This window comes from Ictidomys tridecemlineatus, chromosome 2, assembly GCF_052094955.1.
Source record: "Ictidomys tridecemlineatus isolate mIctTri1 chromosome 2, mIctTri1.hap1, whole genome shotgun sequence".
Lineage (NCBI taxonomy): Eukaryota > Metazoa > Chordata > Mammalia > Rodentia > Sciuridae > Ictidomys > Ictidomys tridecemlineatus.
Genome location: NC_135478.1, coordinates 137,456,097 through 137,472,560, shown reverse-complemented (window position 1 = coordinate 137,472,560; position 16,464 = coordinate 137,456,097). Strand labels below are relative to the sequence as shown.

The 16,464-nt window shown below is 35.6% G+C and overlaps 1 protein-coding gene across 2 annotated transcripts in view; it reads right to left on the bottom strand.

Annotated features, from left to right (window-relative positions):
- Positions 1–16,464, bottom strand: part of Vps41 (VPS41 subunit of HOPS complex) — a 157,379-nt gene that overhangs the window by 25,019 nt on the left and 115,896 nt on the right. For both annotated transcript variants that reach the window (XM_005319206.5, XM_013355978.4), the window contains exons 12-18: positions 14,640–14,769; positions 13,093–13,208; positions 11,659–11,715; positions 8,663–8,724; positions 7,215–7,296; positions 4,814–4,906; positions 800–927 (exon numbers count right to left, since the gene is read on the bottom strand). In XM_005319206.5, coding sequence (XP_005319263.1) covers positions 800–927; positions 4,814–4,906; positions 7,215–7,296; positions 8,663–8,724; positions 11,659–11,715; positions 13,093–13,208; positions 14,640–14,769 — 668 coding nt within the window. The remainder of the gene's footprint in view (positions 1–799; positions 928–4,813; positions 4,907–7,214; positions 7,297–8,662; positions 8,725–11,658; positions 11,716–13,092; positions 13,209–14,639; positions 14,770–16,464) is intronic.

Genomic DNA, 16,464 nt, shown 5'->3' with positions numbered 1-16,464 from the left:
AATTAGACATCAGTTCCTTATTAACAATGCTACAGAGTCCAAGGGACATCTGGAACAATATTTCCAAGAGAAAATGATTAGTGTTCCAAGTCAGAATGCCACAAACATAACTTTTTTTGTGAAAAAGTTTAACACGGTCTTTTCCTGGTCCTGGACAAAGATGGGAGACAAGAGGTCTGAGGTGGTAGGGTTTTGAAGAGAGTCTGAAGCCCACAGGAACTGTCCTCTAGACAGACCTGCACAATTCTACATGTTTCCCTAGACTGAGGCTCCATGAGGGAATATCTTATCTTTGTATCAGAGGCATCTGGCACAAAGCCCGATCAAAGTGTCCAATAAATATGAAAAAGGTTAATGAAGCTCCCATTTGCTGAGCCTTGATTTGGTGTCTTGCACTGCTCTTATTTTGCTGTTAGTTCCTAAAGGGAACCTGTGATTTTATATATTTGGAGTCTGATGTTTGAGAGACTGACTGGAAAATCTAGGAATAACAGAATCCAGAGCCTGGCTCAGTGGAAAACTGTTTTACTCGAGAGGTCTAACACCTGACAGCCTTCCCACCTCCTACCCATTGCCCCAGAGTACCCTCTCCTTTGGGAAACAGATCATATTATAACTGAACAGTTTTACATACTGACCTTACCTTCTACTTGTTCATTTAACATTTATGCAAGGTTTTATTTTTATTAAGAGTGAATGTGGGAAAATGACATTAGAAAGCATCCTCTCCACTCAGAGTTTGCAGAAGTCTAAAATATACAGAGTGATTTGCAAAGGTAAAACAAAACAAAAAACTCACAATTCAGCCAGGGTTTTGAGTAAAGTCTTGTTCTGACTATCTTTCTTCAGGTGGTCTCGAACTGCTTGAACTATTACTGAATTGTTGTACAGATCTCCAGGCCATTCTCGGATCAGTGTAGCAAAACCCTAACCAAAGAGGAACAGCAGAAAAAGAACAACACTCTTTAAACAAGTGTAACACTGTGATATACAGTTTGGTTTTGGTCCATGGTTCTTGGCTCATAATCTCCTCCTCAAAGCAGGCCATGGAAACTTAAGACCCTCCTCCTTCCAGAGTGGTTCTGCTCCACACCCTCCAGGAAGAAATGTTGAACAATTTGACCCTGCAGGCCTCACTGCGTTTCTGCACTCAGTCCATTAGCAATCATGCCTATGCAATGGTGTCTCTCTAAAATCCAAAAGGGGAAGGTTTGAAGAGCTTCCAGAGAGCCAAACACTGTAAAAATTCCTTGAGGGTGGTGTGCATGGAGAAGGCACAGAAGGTCTATGTCCCCTCCCACACACCTCACCCTATGCATCTCTTCATCTATATCCTTGTTAACATCCTTTACAATGAAGGGTAAACAGGCTGGCCAGAGTTTTGTGAGCAGCTAGGACAAATCACTTGAACCTGAGGAGGGGGTTTATGGATGCCCTGGTTTATAACCAGTTGGTCAATAGCACAGTGTGCAACTGGCAAATCAGGTGGGTAGGAGAGGGAATCTTGGGAACTGAGCTCTTAACTTGTGGTATCAGACATTGTGTCCAAGTGGACAGTGTCAGAATGAAACTGGATTAGAGGACAACAGCTAGTGCCACTGCAGAACTGCTTGCTGGTGGGGAGAAGTCCCTACATTTCTTGAAGTCACAGAAGCCTCTGTGTGGATTGTGGGGTGAGAACACAGGAAAATAGTTTGGTTTTCAAACACAAAAATAGGATTACAATCCAGTTTCAACAATACTTAACAGATATATATGCAACAGACAGTGATTTTATGATTAAAACTTGAGTCAAATAACCATTTGATAAAGTGATCCCACTCCTCGGCATATTACCTGAAGGATTCAAAATCAGCATACCACAGTGACACAGCCATATCAATGTTTACAGCAGCTCAATTCACAATAGCTAAGCTATGGAACCAACCTAGGTGCCCTTCAAGAGATGAACAGATAAAGAAAATGTGTTACATTTTCTAAATGGATGGAACTGGAGACTATTATGCTAGGTGTAATAAAGTAATCCCTCAAATCCAAAGGCCAAATGTTGTCTCTAATATGTGGATGCTAATTCACAATAACTGGGGGGATGGGTGGGTGGGTGAGAATAGAAGTTGACTGGATTAGACGGAAGGGAAAGAGGGAATAGGAAATTGGACATAATTTTCGTAGGTTCTTGTATGAATACATGACCAGTCTAACTCCACATTGTGTACAACCACAAAAATGGGAAGTTATACTCCAGTATGTATGATCTCTCAAAATACATTCTACTGTGATGCAGAACTAAAAAGAACAAATAAAAATAAAACTTCAGTCATAAACTTTTCATCAATATTCTAACTATGGGTTTCAGGGGGCAAAGTAAAATATGGAGAATATAACTACCATAATCTCCATTTATTATTCTTGGGAAGTAGGTTGTGCTATCCATTTCTGTTCCTATTTTTATGAAATGTACAACTAGGTAAGGCACCCTGTTCTTTACATAAAGTACTGTTGTACAAGCAAGGTTTAGCTTTGAATTGTTCTATACTCATTTTGGACAGCTATAACACATGGATGAAATTGTTAACATCTAACAGTATCAAAGTCAACTACTTTCCCCAACACCTTCTATGCACTTTATTTAGGTCTGGACACACTGTTGTGCACTGCATAGCAAGTACAACTGTACATGGCGGCTCTGTGGAGGACAAAGCTGCTTCCACAAATAAAATCATCTGGCATAGTAACTTTAAAAGTTACCATGTCTGACCTCCTTCCAGTCTGGCTTCTGACCCACGTTTATGTGGGAATTAGAATTTTGATTAAAGTCTTATCCTCTAGCCCTTACTCTGGTTATATCTGGATCTCAAAATTTGTGGTTCTGAGAGAAACCCCAGATATCCTGATTTAATTCTGTTCTCCCTGACAGCTGATCTTGGCCAGTAGCCTATATAGTACCTGCCTCCCAATGTTAACGTTCATGTTTTATAATCCTAAGTAAGTTGAGTTTACTTATTGATCTTTGACAACTTGGGAAGGGGTGGATTAGATATACTCAAAAGACAGAAAAAGAGAAGTAAAAATATCCATATTACTAGAAAAAATTGATATTAAATATTACATGATAACACTATTAATGCTTTAATGAACTACTTTAAATTTATTTAAATGTTATTCAGAGCCAGGTATTGTGGTGCACATCTATAATCCCAGTGCCAATGGAGACTAAGGCAGGAGGATCCTAAGTTCGAGGTAAGCTGCATCAACATACTGAGACTCTGTCTACAAAAAAAGGGGTTGGGGATGTAGTTCTGTGTTAGAGAGCACTGACTTCAATCTCCATTAGAAGAAAGTTATTTAGAAGTAAAAACAGACTGGTACAAGGTGTTTCTATAAAGTGCCAGGATTTGATAAGAGAAAAACCACAGAAGAATCAGGAATATCGCTCCCACTAAAGTTTCATCCAGTTTTGACTAAAGTAACCCCCCTAGTGAGGATGGCAAGAGAGCAGAGCAACAGACCACACATTTTCCCTCCAAATTGCAACCTTCATATTAGCATGTAAAGTAATTTGACTTTAGAGATTTTAGGGAGGGAATTCAATCAGAACACAAAATGTTCCTGAATCAAAATGACACTATGGATTAAGCTTCTCTTTTCTTAAGACCGTGCAATATTTAAGCTAAAAGAGTCTGTAAAGAATTCTACCTTAATAATGGCAGCAATCAGTAACCTTGAGACCAGAAATAATACTGTTCAAAGGAAGAAGAAAGTTTGGCTCCATTTCCTCCTTTCCCTAACCATGCAATAGCCTCGCAGTACTGCCAACTTCTAACAAAGAAAAAGGACTAGTCATATTGTGTGATAAAAGCAAGATGACCCCACTGTAAACTGACATAAACACTACATTTCACGTTAGGCTTCTTCCTGCATAACTGGCTTCACACATCCTGGAATAAATGTGTTACCTAAGAAATACTGATAAATTCAACCCAGTGACCACAATGATTAATTAGAGGACAGTCAGTGAAGAACTGTTGTGATAGAGTGAACAAAGGTATAGAACACCTCAGTGCCCATTACATAGAAGTAAAAGGTTAAGAAGTATTCATTAAATTAAATGCCACAGAAATTGTACCACTTTTAACATGCTTATACAGTAATATTAACTAGTCAGTATTATAATAAGACCTATTTAAAACAATTCTATTAGGTTATAAATTAACAGGCAAAGCTATAAGCATAGGACTAGAAACTCTATGAGACTAGAAACATGTCATGAAGCGCATCATTACCTCAAAGAAAATCGTATTACTTTATATCTTTTTAGGAAGAAAAGAAAATTGAGAAGTCAATATTTCAGAGAAGTACATTGGGTGGGGGATATGACTGTTAATACTCTGTTGACAGCACAAAATTTTCATACAAAAGTTGTTATGGATCACTACTATTATGTGACAATTTAATTCAAAATTTAAACATTAAATTGAAAATAATGTAAGCTAGAATAGGAATTATGCATAGAACTTGTAACAAAAAATTAGTTATAATTTTCTCAATACTACTGATCTGGCAGACATCTTAAAACATTGAGGAGAAAATATTTGCAAGCTTGAGATTTAAGTCATGCTTATTTCAGTCTCAACCAAAAGTTTCCCAGACATAACATGAATTAATGGGATAACTTTGATGATAAAAAATTTAAAATAATTTAAGAGTTGATATATGTGAAAGAATTACAACAGGATCATAAAGATAAACTTTCAAGACTTCTTAAAATTTTCTATTGAATACAAACAAATCTGTTCATGTCAGAATGCCGTACCTCATAATCACTTTCCAAAAACTCATGTAAGACCATTTCATATATGAGTGGCTTCAGAACTGGATCTCCTCTTGGCAAATAAGGACTAACAGCCTGTGGAAGGAAAGGGAAACAAGAATTCTTTAAAAGGTGGCAAAACAAAACTATATTCCCATTACACAGATAATATAAAAATATATTTTTGTTTTTAAAATTTTAAGACTCAGGAATAAGAGTACTCTGGAAAATTATTCTGAAAAGATGCAAATGAACTATACTTTCTAACAACAAATAATGATACATTTTCAAAAGTATAAAATTATAAAATCAACTTGTTAAATAATCTAAAGTATAAGTCACCTATACATCTTTCCTTCCTGAAACTGAAGTACACCAAACAACTCACAATCATGTTTTGAAATAGGAAAAATGCATCTTGCATTCTTCAGATATTTCCAAATATAGTTCAATTTCCTTCTACTCACCCATTATCATGCTTTGTACTGGGGACAGTATCCCCAAGAAGCTTAGTGTCCAAGAAGGAAGATGTAAAGAGAAATAAACAGATACTGGTGATACTGTGTGGTAAATATTATGAGAAAGGGATTAACAAAGGGCTGTGGACATAGTGGAGAATCTTATGTCTGTCTGTATTTATTTATGGAAGTGCTGGGGATCTAACCTAAAGTCTTGTGCATGCCAGGCACTCTACCAATGAACCATACCCCCAACTCCACAGAGGAGAATCTTGTATGTTATGGTCCTGAATTTATCAGGCAAAGGCAGAAGGGGAAGCGGATCTGGCAGGGAACAACATGAACAAAGGCATGCAACCACAAACATTTGTGTTCAAGGAAGACACAGGGGCCCAGAGATGAGAGAATTAGGTCCCTGAAGGTGCAACTGGAGAGGAAGAGAGGTGGGGTCATGAAAGGAACTCAATTTTATTCTATGAGGAGGAGGGAAGCAACAGATAATAGGGAAGTGAGAGTCCAGATTTATTTTTTAAGTAGATATCTTTTAACCAGGACTGCCCCTAGAACAAAACTTTAGCAAGGGATGCCTCTAGATCTATCATAAGGTCCTTGTAATGTCAGGCAAGAGTTAAGGAAATGGCACTGAAATGGAAGTGAAAAGGCCCAATTAGTTGATTTGATAAAACTGACAAAAACCAGAGATTAAATGGAATGAAGAGGTAAATTGAGGAAAATATTCTCACTAGGATAGTGGCTCTTGAGCCATTAAGAATGAGAATGAAAATACTGTGTGTTATAAACACACATTCAAAGGAAAATGACCAAATTTGGGAAGGACGTAGATTTACCTTAATTTGTATTATCATTATTAGAAATACATATGAAGAGAATTAGCCATCATAACAATTCAAAAGAATTGTCTGGGTTATACAACCATCAGGTAAGCAGGCCCATGAAAGTTTGGATGAAACCTTCTAGGAAAAGCCCAATAAGAAATGGAGCTGGGGTGCTGGGGATATAGCTCAGTTGGTAGACTGCTTGCCTCCCATGCACAAGGCCCTGGGTTCGATCCCCAGTACCACATATGGAAAAAAAAAAGAGAGAGAGAGAGAGAGAAAAGAAATGGAGCTAGGGTCCAACTACAGAAGAATAATCCTTTTTTTTTAAATTTAAACATTCTTTTCTTTTTTTAATTCTAATTTGTTATATATGACAGCAGAATGCATTACAATTCATATTATACATATAGAGCATGATTTTTCATATCTCTGGTTGTACACAAAGTAGAGTCACACCATTCGTCTCTTCATACATGTACTTAGAGTAATCTTTATGGGGCAAGCACAAGAGTAAGCAGTCATGGAATTGATAAGCCAACATAATTGGGACATCTAAAAAATACATTCATATCTCCATTAGAGCATTCAACAGGCTCAGAAAAATTTAAAAAAATGTTTTAAACAAACATAAGAACACTTTACTGATTTGAATGCTGTATACTAAGTTTAAAGATTAAAAAATGAAGCAGCAAAATAATTTATTTGAGCTACATGGTCAAATTTCACCTTTTCACAGGTAAGATATTTGAAAAATACATTAATTCTTCAGTAAATTTGAAAAAGGTCTTATGTTTTACAATTCAGCAAATAAAATTATACCTGGCTTCCAAAGCCATTATTTAAAAAGAACATGAAAACTTCATCTAAATAGAGAGAAAACTGTAGTGGTAAAAGGTTAGAGAGACCATCTCATATATGTAAATATACATAGTATACACACACCCAAAATTACAAACTATGCTTTATGTTTTGAAACTAATTGCCAAGTTTGATTTTTTGATTTTTCTTTCCCGCTGATAAAATACTTCCCAATAAAGAAGTGATTATTATTATTTTATTTTCATTTAACATGCAGAAACTAAGAGTTAAAAATAAATCTTTGTTTACCTTAAGCTGTCCAATTTCTTTAAATTTATAAACTTCGTATTCCCAGAGGGCTGCATTTTTCCCAAGGATTTTCTGGCATTTGCTGCAGTAAAAACATTCCAGAGAGAAACAAATTACAAATAAATAATTTAAATAAATAAATAGATGGAATAAGTAGACATTTTCCCCTGTGGTTTAGATAAATCTCTCTTTGAAGGTTTTGACAAATTTCTTTCTCATGTGCTAATTAACATGAAGTTATTACTGTTACTTGGTTGCATATACAGTTTGCCACAAATCATGAAAATTACACAAAATAGTTATAAATCCAGATAAATCTCTTTCAGAAGATTACATTAGGGGTTTCCCCAATGATTTTCCTGTTTTAAGTGTACTATTTGTCTGGATCAACACTGCTGGTTTGGGGCCCTTTTTTGCCTTGAAGAAAATTCATCATATCCAAAAGTATCAGTTCCTCCTGAACTGATTTAAATAATAGGCTACAAAATGAGACTTTAAAGTCCCATCTTAGAATGTAATCTAGATTACTTATGTATGAATGAAATTTATTGTTTTTATTAACATATTAGAGAAACACAGTTTCTTAAATAATCTCAGGGAACTAAAGGCTACCTTCCAAGGATGCTGCATGGTCACAGAGATGGGCACTGCAAAATTCCAAAAGGATCACATGACCAATATATACATGCATGCTTTCTGCCCACCAAAGGCCCCAGCAACCTGGGAGCCTATGGTTTTACCATTTCCATTTAGTAGCCAGTTTCTCCTTGGGAAATAATTCTCCTGAAATTGTAAGCAGAGGCATTTTGTTCTGGGCTATCTTTCAACGGCCCTAGACAAAGACAGTATCTCCCTCCAGAGTAGAGGGCAGCTCTGCTTACTGTCCAGTACAATGAAGGCAAAGTCTTTTTTCTGGGTCATTGCCCTAGAAAAGATATCCCAGGCTCAGGACTCCACCCGAATAACACAACACACTGCATAGGCAGAGTCACTGGGCCACCTCCATGTTGTTCTAAGGGAATGGGGATTGAGGATTGGGGACCTAGGTTAAAAGATGATACATTGGTTACTAAAACCATTGAGATAGTTCTTTAGCTCTGACCCAGGAGTCTCATATCATGTCTTCTGCTTAACAATGAAACTGTGGCAGGCTAACTTGCTAGCTTATAAATGGGAAAATCCCACATTCTTCATGGATCTTGACACTTTTCTCATTAAATATATGAGAAACAATTCTCCTTTTGGTAAAAGTGCAACAGAAGTTGCAGAAATAACAGATATTAATCTATTCTGTGATTGAAACCACCAATATTCAAAATTACTCCTGTTAGAAAGATGTTTAAAAAAAACACCAAAATGTCTGTTAAATAGAAGAATGAACGATTGCTGTTGTTAATATTGACCTGTTCTATTTGTATTAGTAAAAATTGTGAAAATGTGTTTATTACCGTGCTGCTATGTCATATTCTCCTCTCTCCACCAAGTGATTTATATATGCCAAGCCGATATCCTAGAGAAAATGGAGGAATTTCAAAATTCAAAAGGAACAACTGGAAAGCTGAATCTGTTTGTAAGCAGGACATGATGTTAAGGTCCTATCGACAATAGTGATATTGCAGTTTGCTTTATGCAGTTATGCTTGCTTCTTTCTTTAGTATATTAATATTTAAAAGTACATGTATTTGTTTTTATATGTATATTAATTTTTTTGGGGGGGGGTGGTGGTGCTGGGGTGTGAACCCAGGCCTCTTTACCACTGAGCTACATTCCCAGCCAGGGTTTCCCAAGTTGTCCAGACTGGCCTTGAACTTGTGATCCTCCTGTCTCTGACTCCTATCACTGGGATTACAGTCATGTACCACCAAGCCTGGCTCTGAAATTCAATTTTTAAAAAATAAATAATGTTACTATTTTAAAGGCTTCTAATATGATCCCCTCTAAGAGATTTTCTGCAAAGGAAAAAAAATGTTTCTAATATTAGAAACATGATCCAACAATTCCATGTTGTCAATGGATATAAAATTTTGTTTCTTGTGCTTTCATCTGTAAAATGTGAACTACATGTCTCCTCTACCTCAAGTATGAAATGTTAAGAAAAATGAAATGACAGACTATCAGATTAAAAGGAAATATGAAATATTAAACTTAATCCTAAAGTGAAAACGAGCTGAGAAAAATAAGAAATTCAAATCCATAAATTTACAGATGAAGGAAACTGGCATGAAAGCAGGGAACTGAGTGTCTTCAGAATATTCACTGGTTCTGAAAGAATCTGGAGTGGCCAGTGTCACCACAGGCATGGGAGAACAGCTTTTGCTTGATTTCCCTATGATTCTTTTTATGAAATATTATCCTCACCTGAAAGCATTTTCATTAGAAGCTAAAATTTATTATATATAACAAAACTTGCCTTTAACTTCTACTTCATGTACAAAAAGATACATGTAGAATTTTTTTCAATATGGCAGAAACGAGAGGAGCCCATTTTTTCTCTGCATGCCTGATATGGAAACATTTCATGCCAGGAGAAAAAAAATCTATGCATACTTAATATATAGGACAGGCTCTTTTCAAGAGGGGAGATAAACAATAAAGTTTTTATTTAAATTTTTTTCTTTAATGACTATTATGTGAGAAATCATTTCAGACCTACTGAATGAGAGTACAAACAGACCATATATCACAATATCTACAGAGTCATTTTGTGAGATTTCAGTACCAGTCCCTCCACCACACGTCCATGCTGCCAGGTTGCGGAGCTCATTCTGAACCTTTCCTCTTTTTCTATATACCCTATTTTCTCACTTTCCCATTTAGCACAAGCATGTTTAAATATCTCTGTTACAAAAAACAGCAACAACAACTATCCCATGATGCCACAGCCGCCACCTACAGTCTCCAGTCTCTCTCATTCACAGCTAAGCTGACTCTACAAACTCCTTTTAACTATTAACTTTTAATTATTAACTTTTAATCCCTATACCACGTTGAAAATAAATTATATATATGCAGAAATTTCCCTAGTTACTTTCACATTACCAAATCCACTATACACCTGACTAACTCAGCTTGTCTAGCCTTTTTGACCTGTTTACCTCAGGCCCATAAGTATGTAACTCTCTTTACCCTCAATTCTCTCCTCTTTCAACTCCTTTGACATAAAATTCCTCTGGCTGTTCCAAATCTGTTTTACAGATATTCCTTGAATGACAGTGTTCCTTATGGTTCCATTCCCATTCCTCTGTGATACTATGTACCCACCCTAAGTAGGCTAATCCAAACTCAAGCACTCAACTGATAACTTTTCTGGCTGATAACTTCTGAATCTATTTTTGAGTTCAAATTTCTTTCCTGTGCTCCACGAGGATGTCCCATAAGATGTCCCTATTCCTGCTGACTCTGAGCAGGTTTCATCACTTCCTACCTGGACTACAAAGATATCTGATTATCTGATAACTGATCTCCATCTCAGCTGACCTTGTCTCCACCAGAAAATCTCAGTAATAGGGAAATCTGATATGGGCCTAAAAGCTCAGATTGTCTTTTAAGGGTTCTAAAATAGAACCAAGCTTCTAATTATGGAAATCTCTTCAAGATCTGGTTCTTGCTTTCTAGGTAGAAATTCCTTTAACTGCTCTGCATAACCAAGTAAAACAAGCCTTTTCAGTTCTCTCCTATTTCTAAAGAATTCTTGCCTATCCCCTACATTTTTAACTTAAAACTAAAAGATGCTCTGGTTTTCTCTTTTCCTCTTAATTCTAAATTATCCTGCTTGTACATTCTGGGAATTAAAGCCTTATGGGGACCAAAGAGTTTAAGGTAGGGAAAGTATAGGCAAAAGAAATTTGTGTAGAAACTCAATTAGTTATAAAAGACTAAGTTTGTAGTTTTCACCTGCAAAACATAGGTACCAGGCTAGATGTTCTCTTAGGACCTGCAAAGGATATGATTTCTTATCTGCTTTCTATCTGCACATTCTCTGTCATAGTCAGCAAAGAAATGGGCCTTCAGTCTCTACATTTTTCCTGAATTCAAAATGAAATAAAAATGTATTTGATGTTCTAGATAAGTCTCCAAAAAAAAATCAATTGAGTTTGTTATTATGGAGACACCAAAGCAATCTGGTTTTACAAAGGCACTTTTTCAATAAATTTTGAGATAATGTGATTTCATCTATAATTTAAAGAAACTTCCACATACATAACTGGAAAGCTTTGTATTTAAAGTGTATTTTACAAATATAGTTTTCAAATTATACCTCCTTGCAGCTGTTCAAGTGTCTTGTTTACAAGAAGAAATTGATTTGATAAAATGAAATATTTTGACCTCACAGACCAAAGAGAATTAGTTTAAAATAAATTCTGAAAAGATAGGTAGAACATGGTCTTTTCAACTTATTAAAAGGTAAAGTTATTCTAATATAATTTAAAAAAGGCATACTTACCAGAATCTTATGTCTTTTTATGTTCCTTTGGCTAATTTCAGCTGCCATCAAAGCTTCCTATATTTACATAGGCATGATAAAAGAAACATAAAAGGGAAAAAAAATGGGAGAGTGGGAGAGAAAGATGTTGTGGTTACAAACACTATATTTATTATGTTTTAACATTCTGGACTACATGAATAAAGCCCCATTTTCCTGTGGCTTTTGCTTGAAGCACTGGAATTTTTAATGCCATGGTTGAATGAACTTCACTGAATTCAAACTCAAACAAAGGCAGTCAACCAAAATGAAGACTTCTTTCATTTCCATTTGAATTCATTTCCGCATTAGGATATTGGAATCACATTTCATACACAAATCAAAATACAACAAAATCTCCTAGTCTCCAAGCAAAATAAGGCAGCTGTCACTCTAAATTGGTGTGACAGATACTGAGGGGCATATTGATGGACAGAGGAAGGGAAGGAAAGAAGAGAGCAAGGAGAGAGGGAGAGAAGGAAAAAAGGCACTTTTCTTTAGGTTTCAACATAGATAAATTGTACCCGTTTTTGTATATCTATAATTAAGCATTTGAAAATCTCTGATTTTGTTTTTTACTTTAGAAAGTTTATAAGTATTAGTCTAACATAAATAATTAAAAATAAAATCTCTTTTAGCAACTATTCAACTATATCTAACAGTTTTTAGATTAAAATGATTTTTCCTATCCTTCCAGGTAGTTACAAATTTAGAGGAACAAAAAGTTGGATTAATTGCTATTGTTTTCTGATAATTAATACATAAGCCCATCCACAGTCTAACTAAACCAACATGATACATTTCAGCTATTAAAATTGAAAAATATATTTTTTAAATAAAGTCCTATTGGGGCATTCTCTAATCAAATCCGTCTAAACCAAGATTTACTAAAGTGGACAATATCATTCTATCCAAGCTAGTAGGTCTCATCACTTCCTACCTGGACTACAAAGATATCTGATTATCTGATAACTGAGGTTGGTTTGAAAAAATTTAGTAGCTTTATCTTTACAAAAACAATAAGGATAAAATGAGTGATTTCATTAAAATGTCCAAATAGACAACTCTGAGGAATTAGCTCTCTTTTAATTCCTTGGGTGGAAAAAAAAATAAATCACAAAATAAAATTTTAATAGGTTAGATCTAAACCTCTCCCTCCCTATACCACTGAGTCCTCCCCAATTTAACTTAGTAAAGCCAGTCAACATCATTGCAATCTTTTTGTTCCCTAATTTCTGAGAGGGGTATTGGAAAGTTATTATCATATATATATATATATATATATATATATTTTTTTTTTTTTTTTTTTTTGGTTTGGAGCACTCTAATTCAACCACACAGAAGATTTACAACAAAGATCTATTATCCTCTGTTACAGACAAGTCAATACTTCCAAGAAATTAAAAGCAAAACTACTTCATATTTCTTCTTTTCAAGGAGCCAGTCGATGTGATCATCTTGGTCTCGTTCCTTGGCTACTACAACATCTCTTGGACTCACGATGTAGAAGAGTGATTCCCCTTCAGAGTATTCTAGAAGTGAGAGAAGAGAGGAACAACTAGAGTGATTCAACAGTACAAAAAGTGTTACAACAGTTTGGGTGAGCCCACCCAATTTCAGAGTAAAGAGAAAACTTTTCTACACTTGCAAATGTGCTTCACTTTGTTGAAAGGTAAAGGAAGGAAATAGGGTAGAGCATAACAGAATGTATTTCAGATCTTAAAGGGAAAGAAAGAAGCAAGAAAAGAGAAAAGGGAAACAGGGAGAAACAAGTACTATAAAACTTAACAGGTTCAAAATTCTGTGTTTAAATACATTAACATTCTGACTTCATATAAAAAACAATGTTCAAAATTCTTCACATCCATTGCATATTAGAATTCATCTACTGTATATAAACTTTATTTATGGCCACTTATGACACTGTTCTATTTTTACAGAACAATTACACCCCACAGTCTGCGATAAATGTTTCCTCCTCATCAAGGTCAAGGCCATCTAAAGCATAAATGACAGACGCCCAAGCCCTGGGGACATAATCTATCATTTCAGCATGTTGTGCACAATGCCAATGGTGAGGGTTTCCTGCAGAATTCAATTATAAAACCTGTTCTGAATGGTTTCTAAGTGTGTAACAGAGTTTGCTCTAAGCAAAATACCTAGATTGGACGCTTTCAGTTGTGAATCACAGTTGCTTTTTGCCAAGTCCAGAATATACTCCCATTTTTCAACTGATTTGGAGGTTCACGTAAGAAAGCTCAAACATGTATAGAATATTTCTTCATTTCTTCAGCCAATGTAGGAAATGAAAATATTCTCACAAAGTGTCAAACGTTTTTAAAGCAGGAAACAAATTTTTTAAAAAGCCTAACTGTTCTATTTTCCTCAATGTATTTTATGAGGATATGATGACACTCAAACACAGATGGCCTTGGTATGACTAAATAATAATGGTGTTCCTTTTGTGTCTGGCAAAAGGATGGATGGCACAGTGAATGACTAAGTATGCTCATCCATCCACTCCACAAATATTCACCTAATGTCTAGTGATATGGTAGGACTCTTCTCAGCTGTGAGCACTCAGTAACTCACAGAAAGACAATTTCTCTGCCATCCCAGAGCAAACCTTACAGGGACATAAAGTTGGAGGGATGTCAGAACCAGAGAGTTGCTTGACATCAAGTTAACTGTTACTTAGCACGATGGAAAAAAGTAATAATAAAACAACAAACAAGGAGCCTATTCCTCATCAGTCCTGGTTTCTACTTCCTTTTGCAATGAGAGCTTAGAAAAGCTCTGGGATATTTCTGAGCCTGAACGCTCTGGTTTTCAAAAGAAGAGGCCTGCCTACATATTCTCTAAGATCCTCTCAGCAACTCAATTTAAGTTTCCTTTTGTCAAAATAAAGTAGAAGGGCAAATAACACAGGAAATCACATGAACCAGACCTTTGCTGTCTCTCACCTAAATGATAATCTCTACATTCATTCTCCTGAAAACCTCTGACTGTCAAAGCATCAGAAGAGATCTCTTCACAAGTCTCAGAAAGTGGCTGGATGATATCCAATCTAGGTCTGGCACAATATTCTCTTTCCTGGGGGAGCAAGGAGAAAGGAAAAGTCATGTTTTAAATACATTTCCAGTTATGCAAACTAATTCAAGGTAACCATACTTGCTTTGGTTTTGTTTTATTCTTTTTTTTGCAGTGCTGTGGACAGAACCCAGGGATGCACACCAAGCAAATGCTTTACCACTGAACAGCACTCCAGCCCACTTGCTTTGATTTTATCATTTTGCACACATAAGCCATTCCCAACAGCCTATAGTAGACAGCATCCTAACAATGTCTTATTTCTTGACCTTTTGTGTAAGATAAACAGCACTGTGTGACATGGGCGGGCACTCTACCACTGCAGCCCATCCAATCTCAGGAGTGGCCCAAGACAGTGAATTTGGCCCTTTTATTACATCTCTTCTACAAATATGTGTGGAAAAGTAAAATAATGTACGAACTGTTCCATTATCCAAATCAATGATAATACTAGTAAAGTTACTAGTAGTGTTAAAAAGCCGAAGATTTAGGAGTTGCCTCTAAATCAGACATTGTTAAGATGATGGAGATATTCTATATTTGCACAGCCCAATATGGCAGATGTTAGTCACAGGTGGCTACTGCACACATAAAATGCTATTAATATGAATAAGAATTTAAATTTTATTTGATTTTAATTAGTTTAAATACAAACAGCCATACACAGCTGGTGACTTCAGTTTTGGATGATGAATCACAAGATTAGGACAAAAAGGGAATGATGAGAGAATATTTGCTGAGGACCTGTGGCAGTTCAATAAATCTAGCAAGTGAATATACATATATTACTCTAAGTTCTTAAATGAGCCCTAGAAAGTGAAGAATTATAATTTCTAATTTTATAGATGGAGAAAACAGAGAATCAAAAAAGTTAAGGTTAAAGTTATATAAGCCAATTATAAAAGTGGGTTATGTGGAGAATCAGGACTTAAAGCCAACTTTAGACTTGAAGTCAAGTTTTTTCTAATTTAAAGTTCATGCTTTGTGAACTTTATGTACAAAACATACACTTGAATTCATTTTACAAACCAACAATACCTGAAGCACTTTGAAATCGGTACAGAGAAGACACAGATGAGAGAAATGAAATGGGAAAAAAACAAACAACCAAAACAAAATACCCTCCAGAACTAGACCTGGCCCTCTAAGTTTCCCAAATAAAATAGTAAACCTGAATTTGACAAATCTTGTTCAGAAACTGGGAAGTAATTACATTAGCCTTCCATCTCATATACTGAAAACATTCCAAAAATAAAATAGCAACTACACAAGATCAACAAAAAGAGTGAGTATGAACACATAGCATAATTTATCAGATAAATTTGAAACAGAAAAAAAATCAAAGAAAATGAAAAGATTTGCATATTTAAAAAACTGAATGTCATATGAACCAGACTCAAAAAGTCAAGGGTTGAATGTTTTCTCTTGTAATATGGAGAGGAAAAATATGAAATAAAAAAGGGGATTTCACAAAAATAGAAGGGAGATTAACAGAGCAGAGGAAGGGGACTGACAGGGAGGAAAGTACTAAGGAATGACAGAGGGAGCACTAAGGAATGAAATTGATCAAATTATTTTAAGTCCATGTAATTAACATATCACAATGAGAGTCTCTCTCTCTCTCTCTCTCTCACACACACACACACACACATAAATGTACTCTTTTAAAAATAATAATAAAAGAGAGACCAGTTGAGG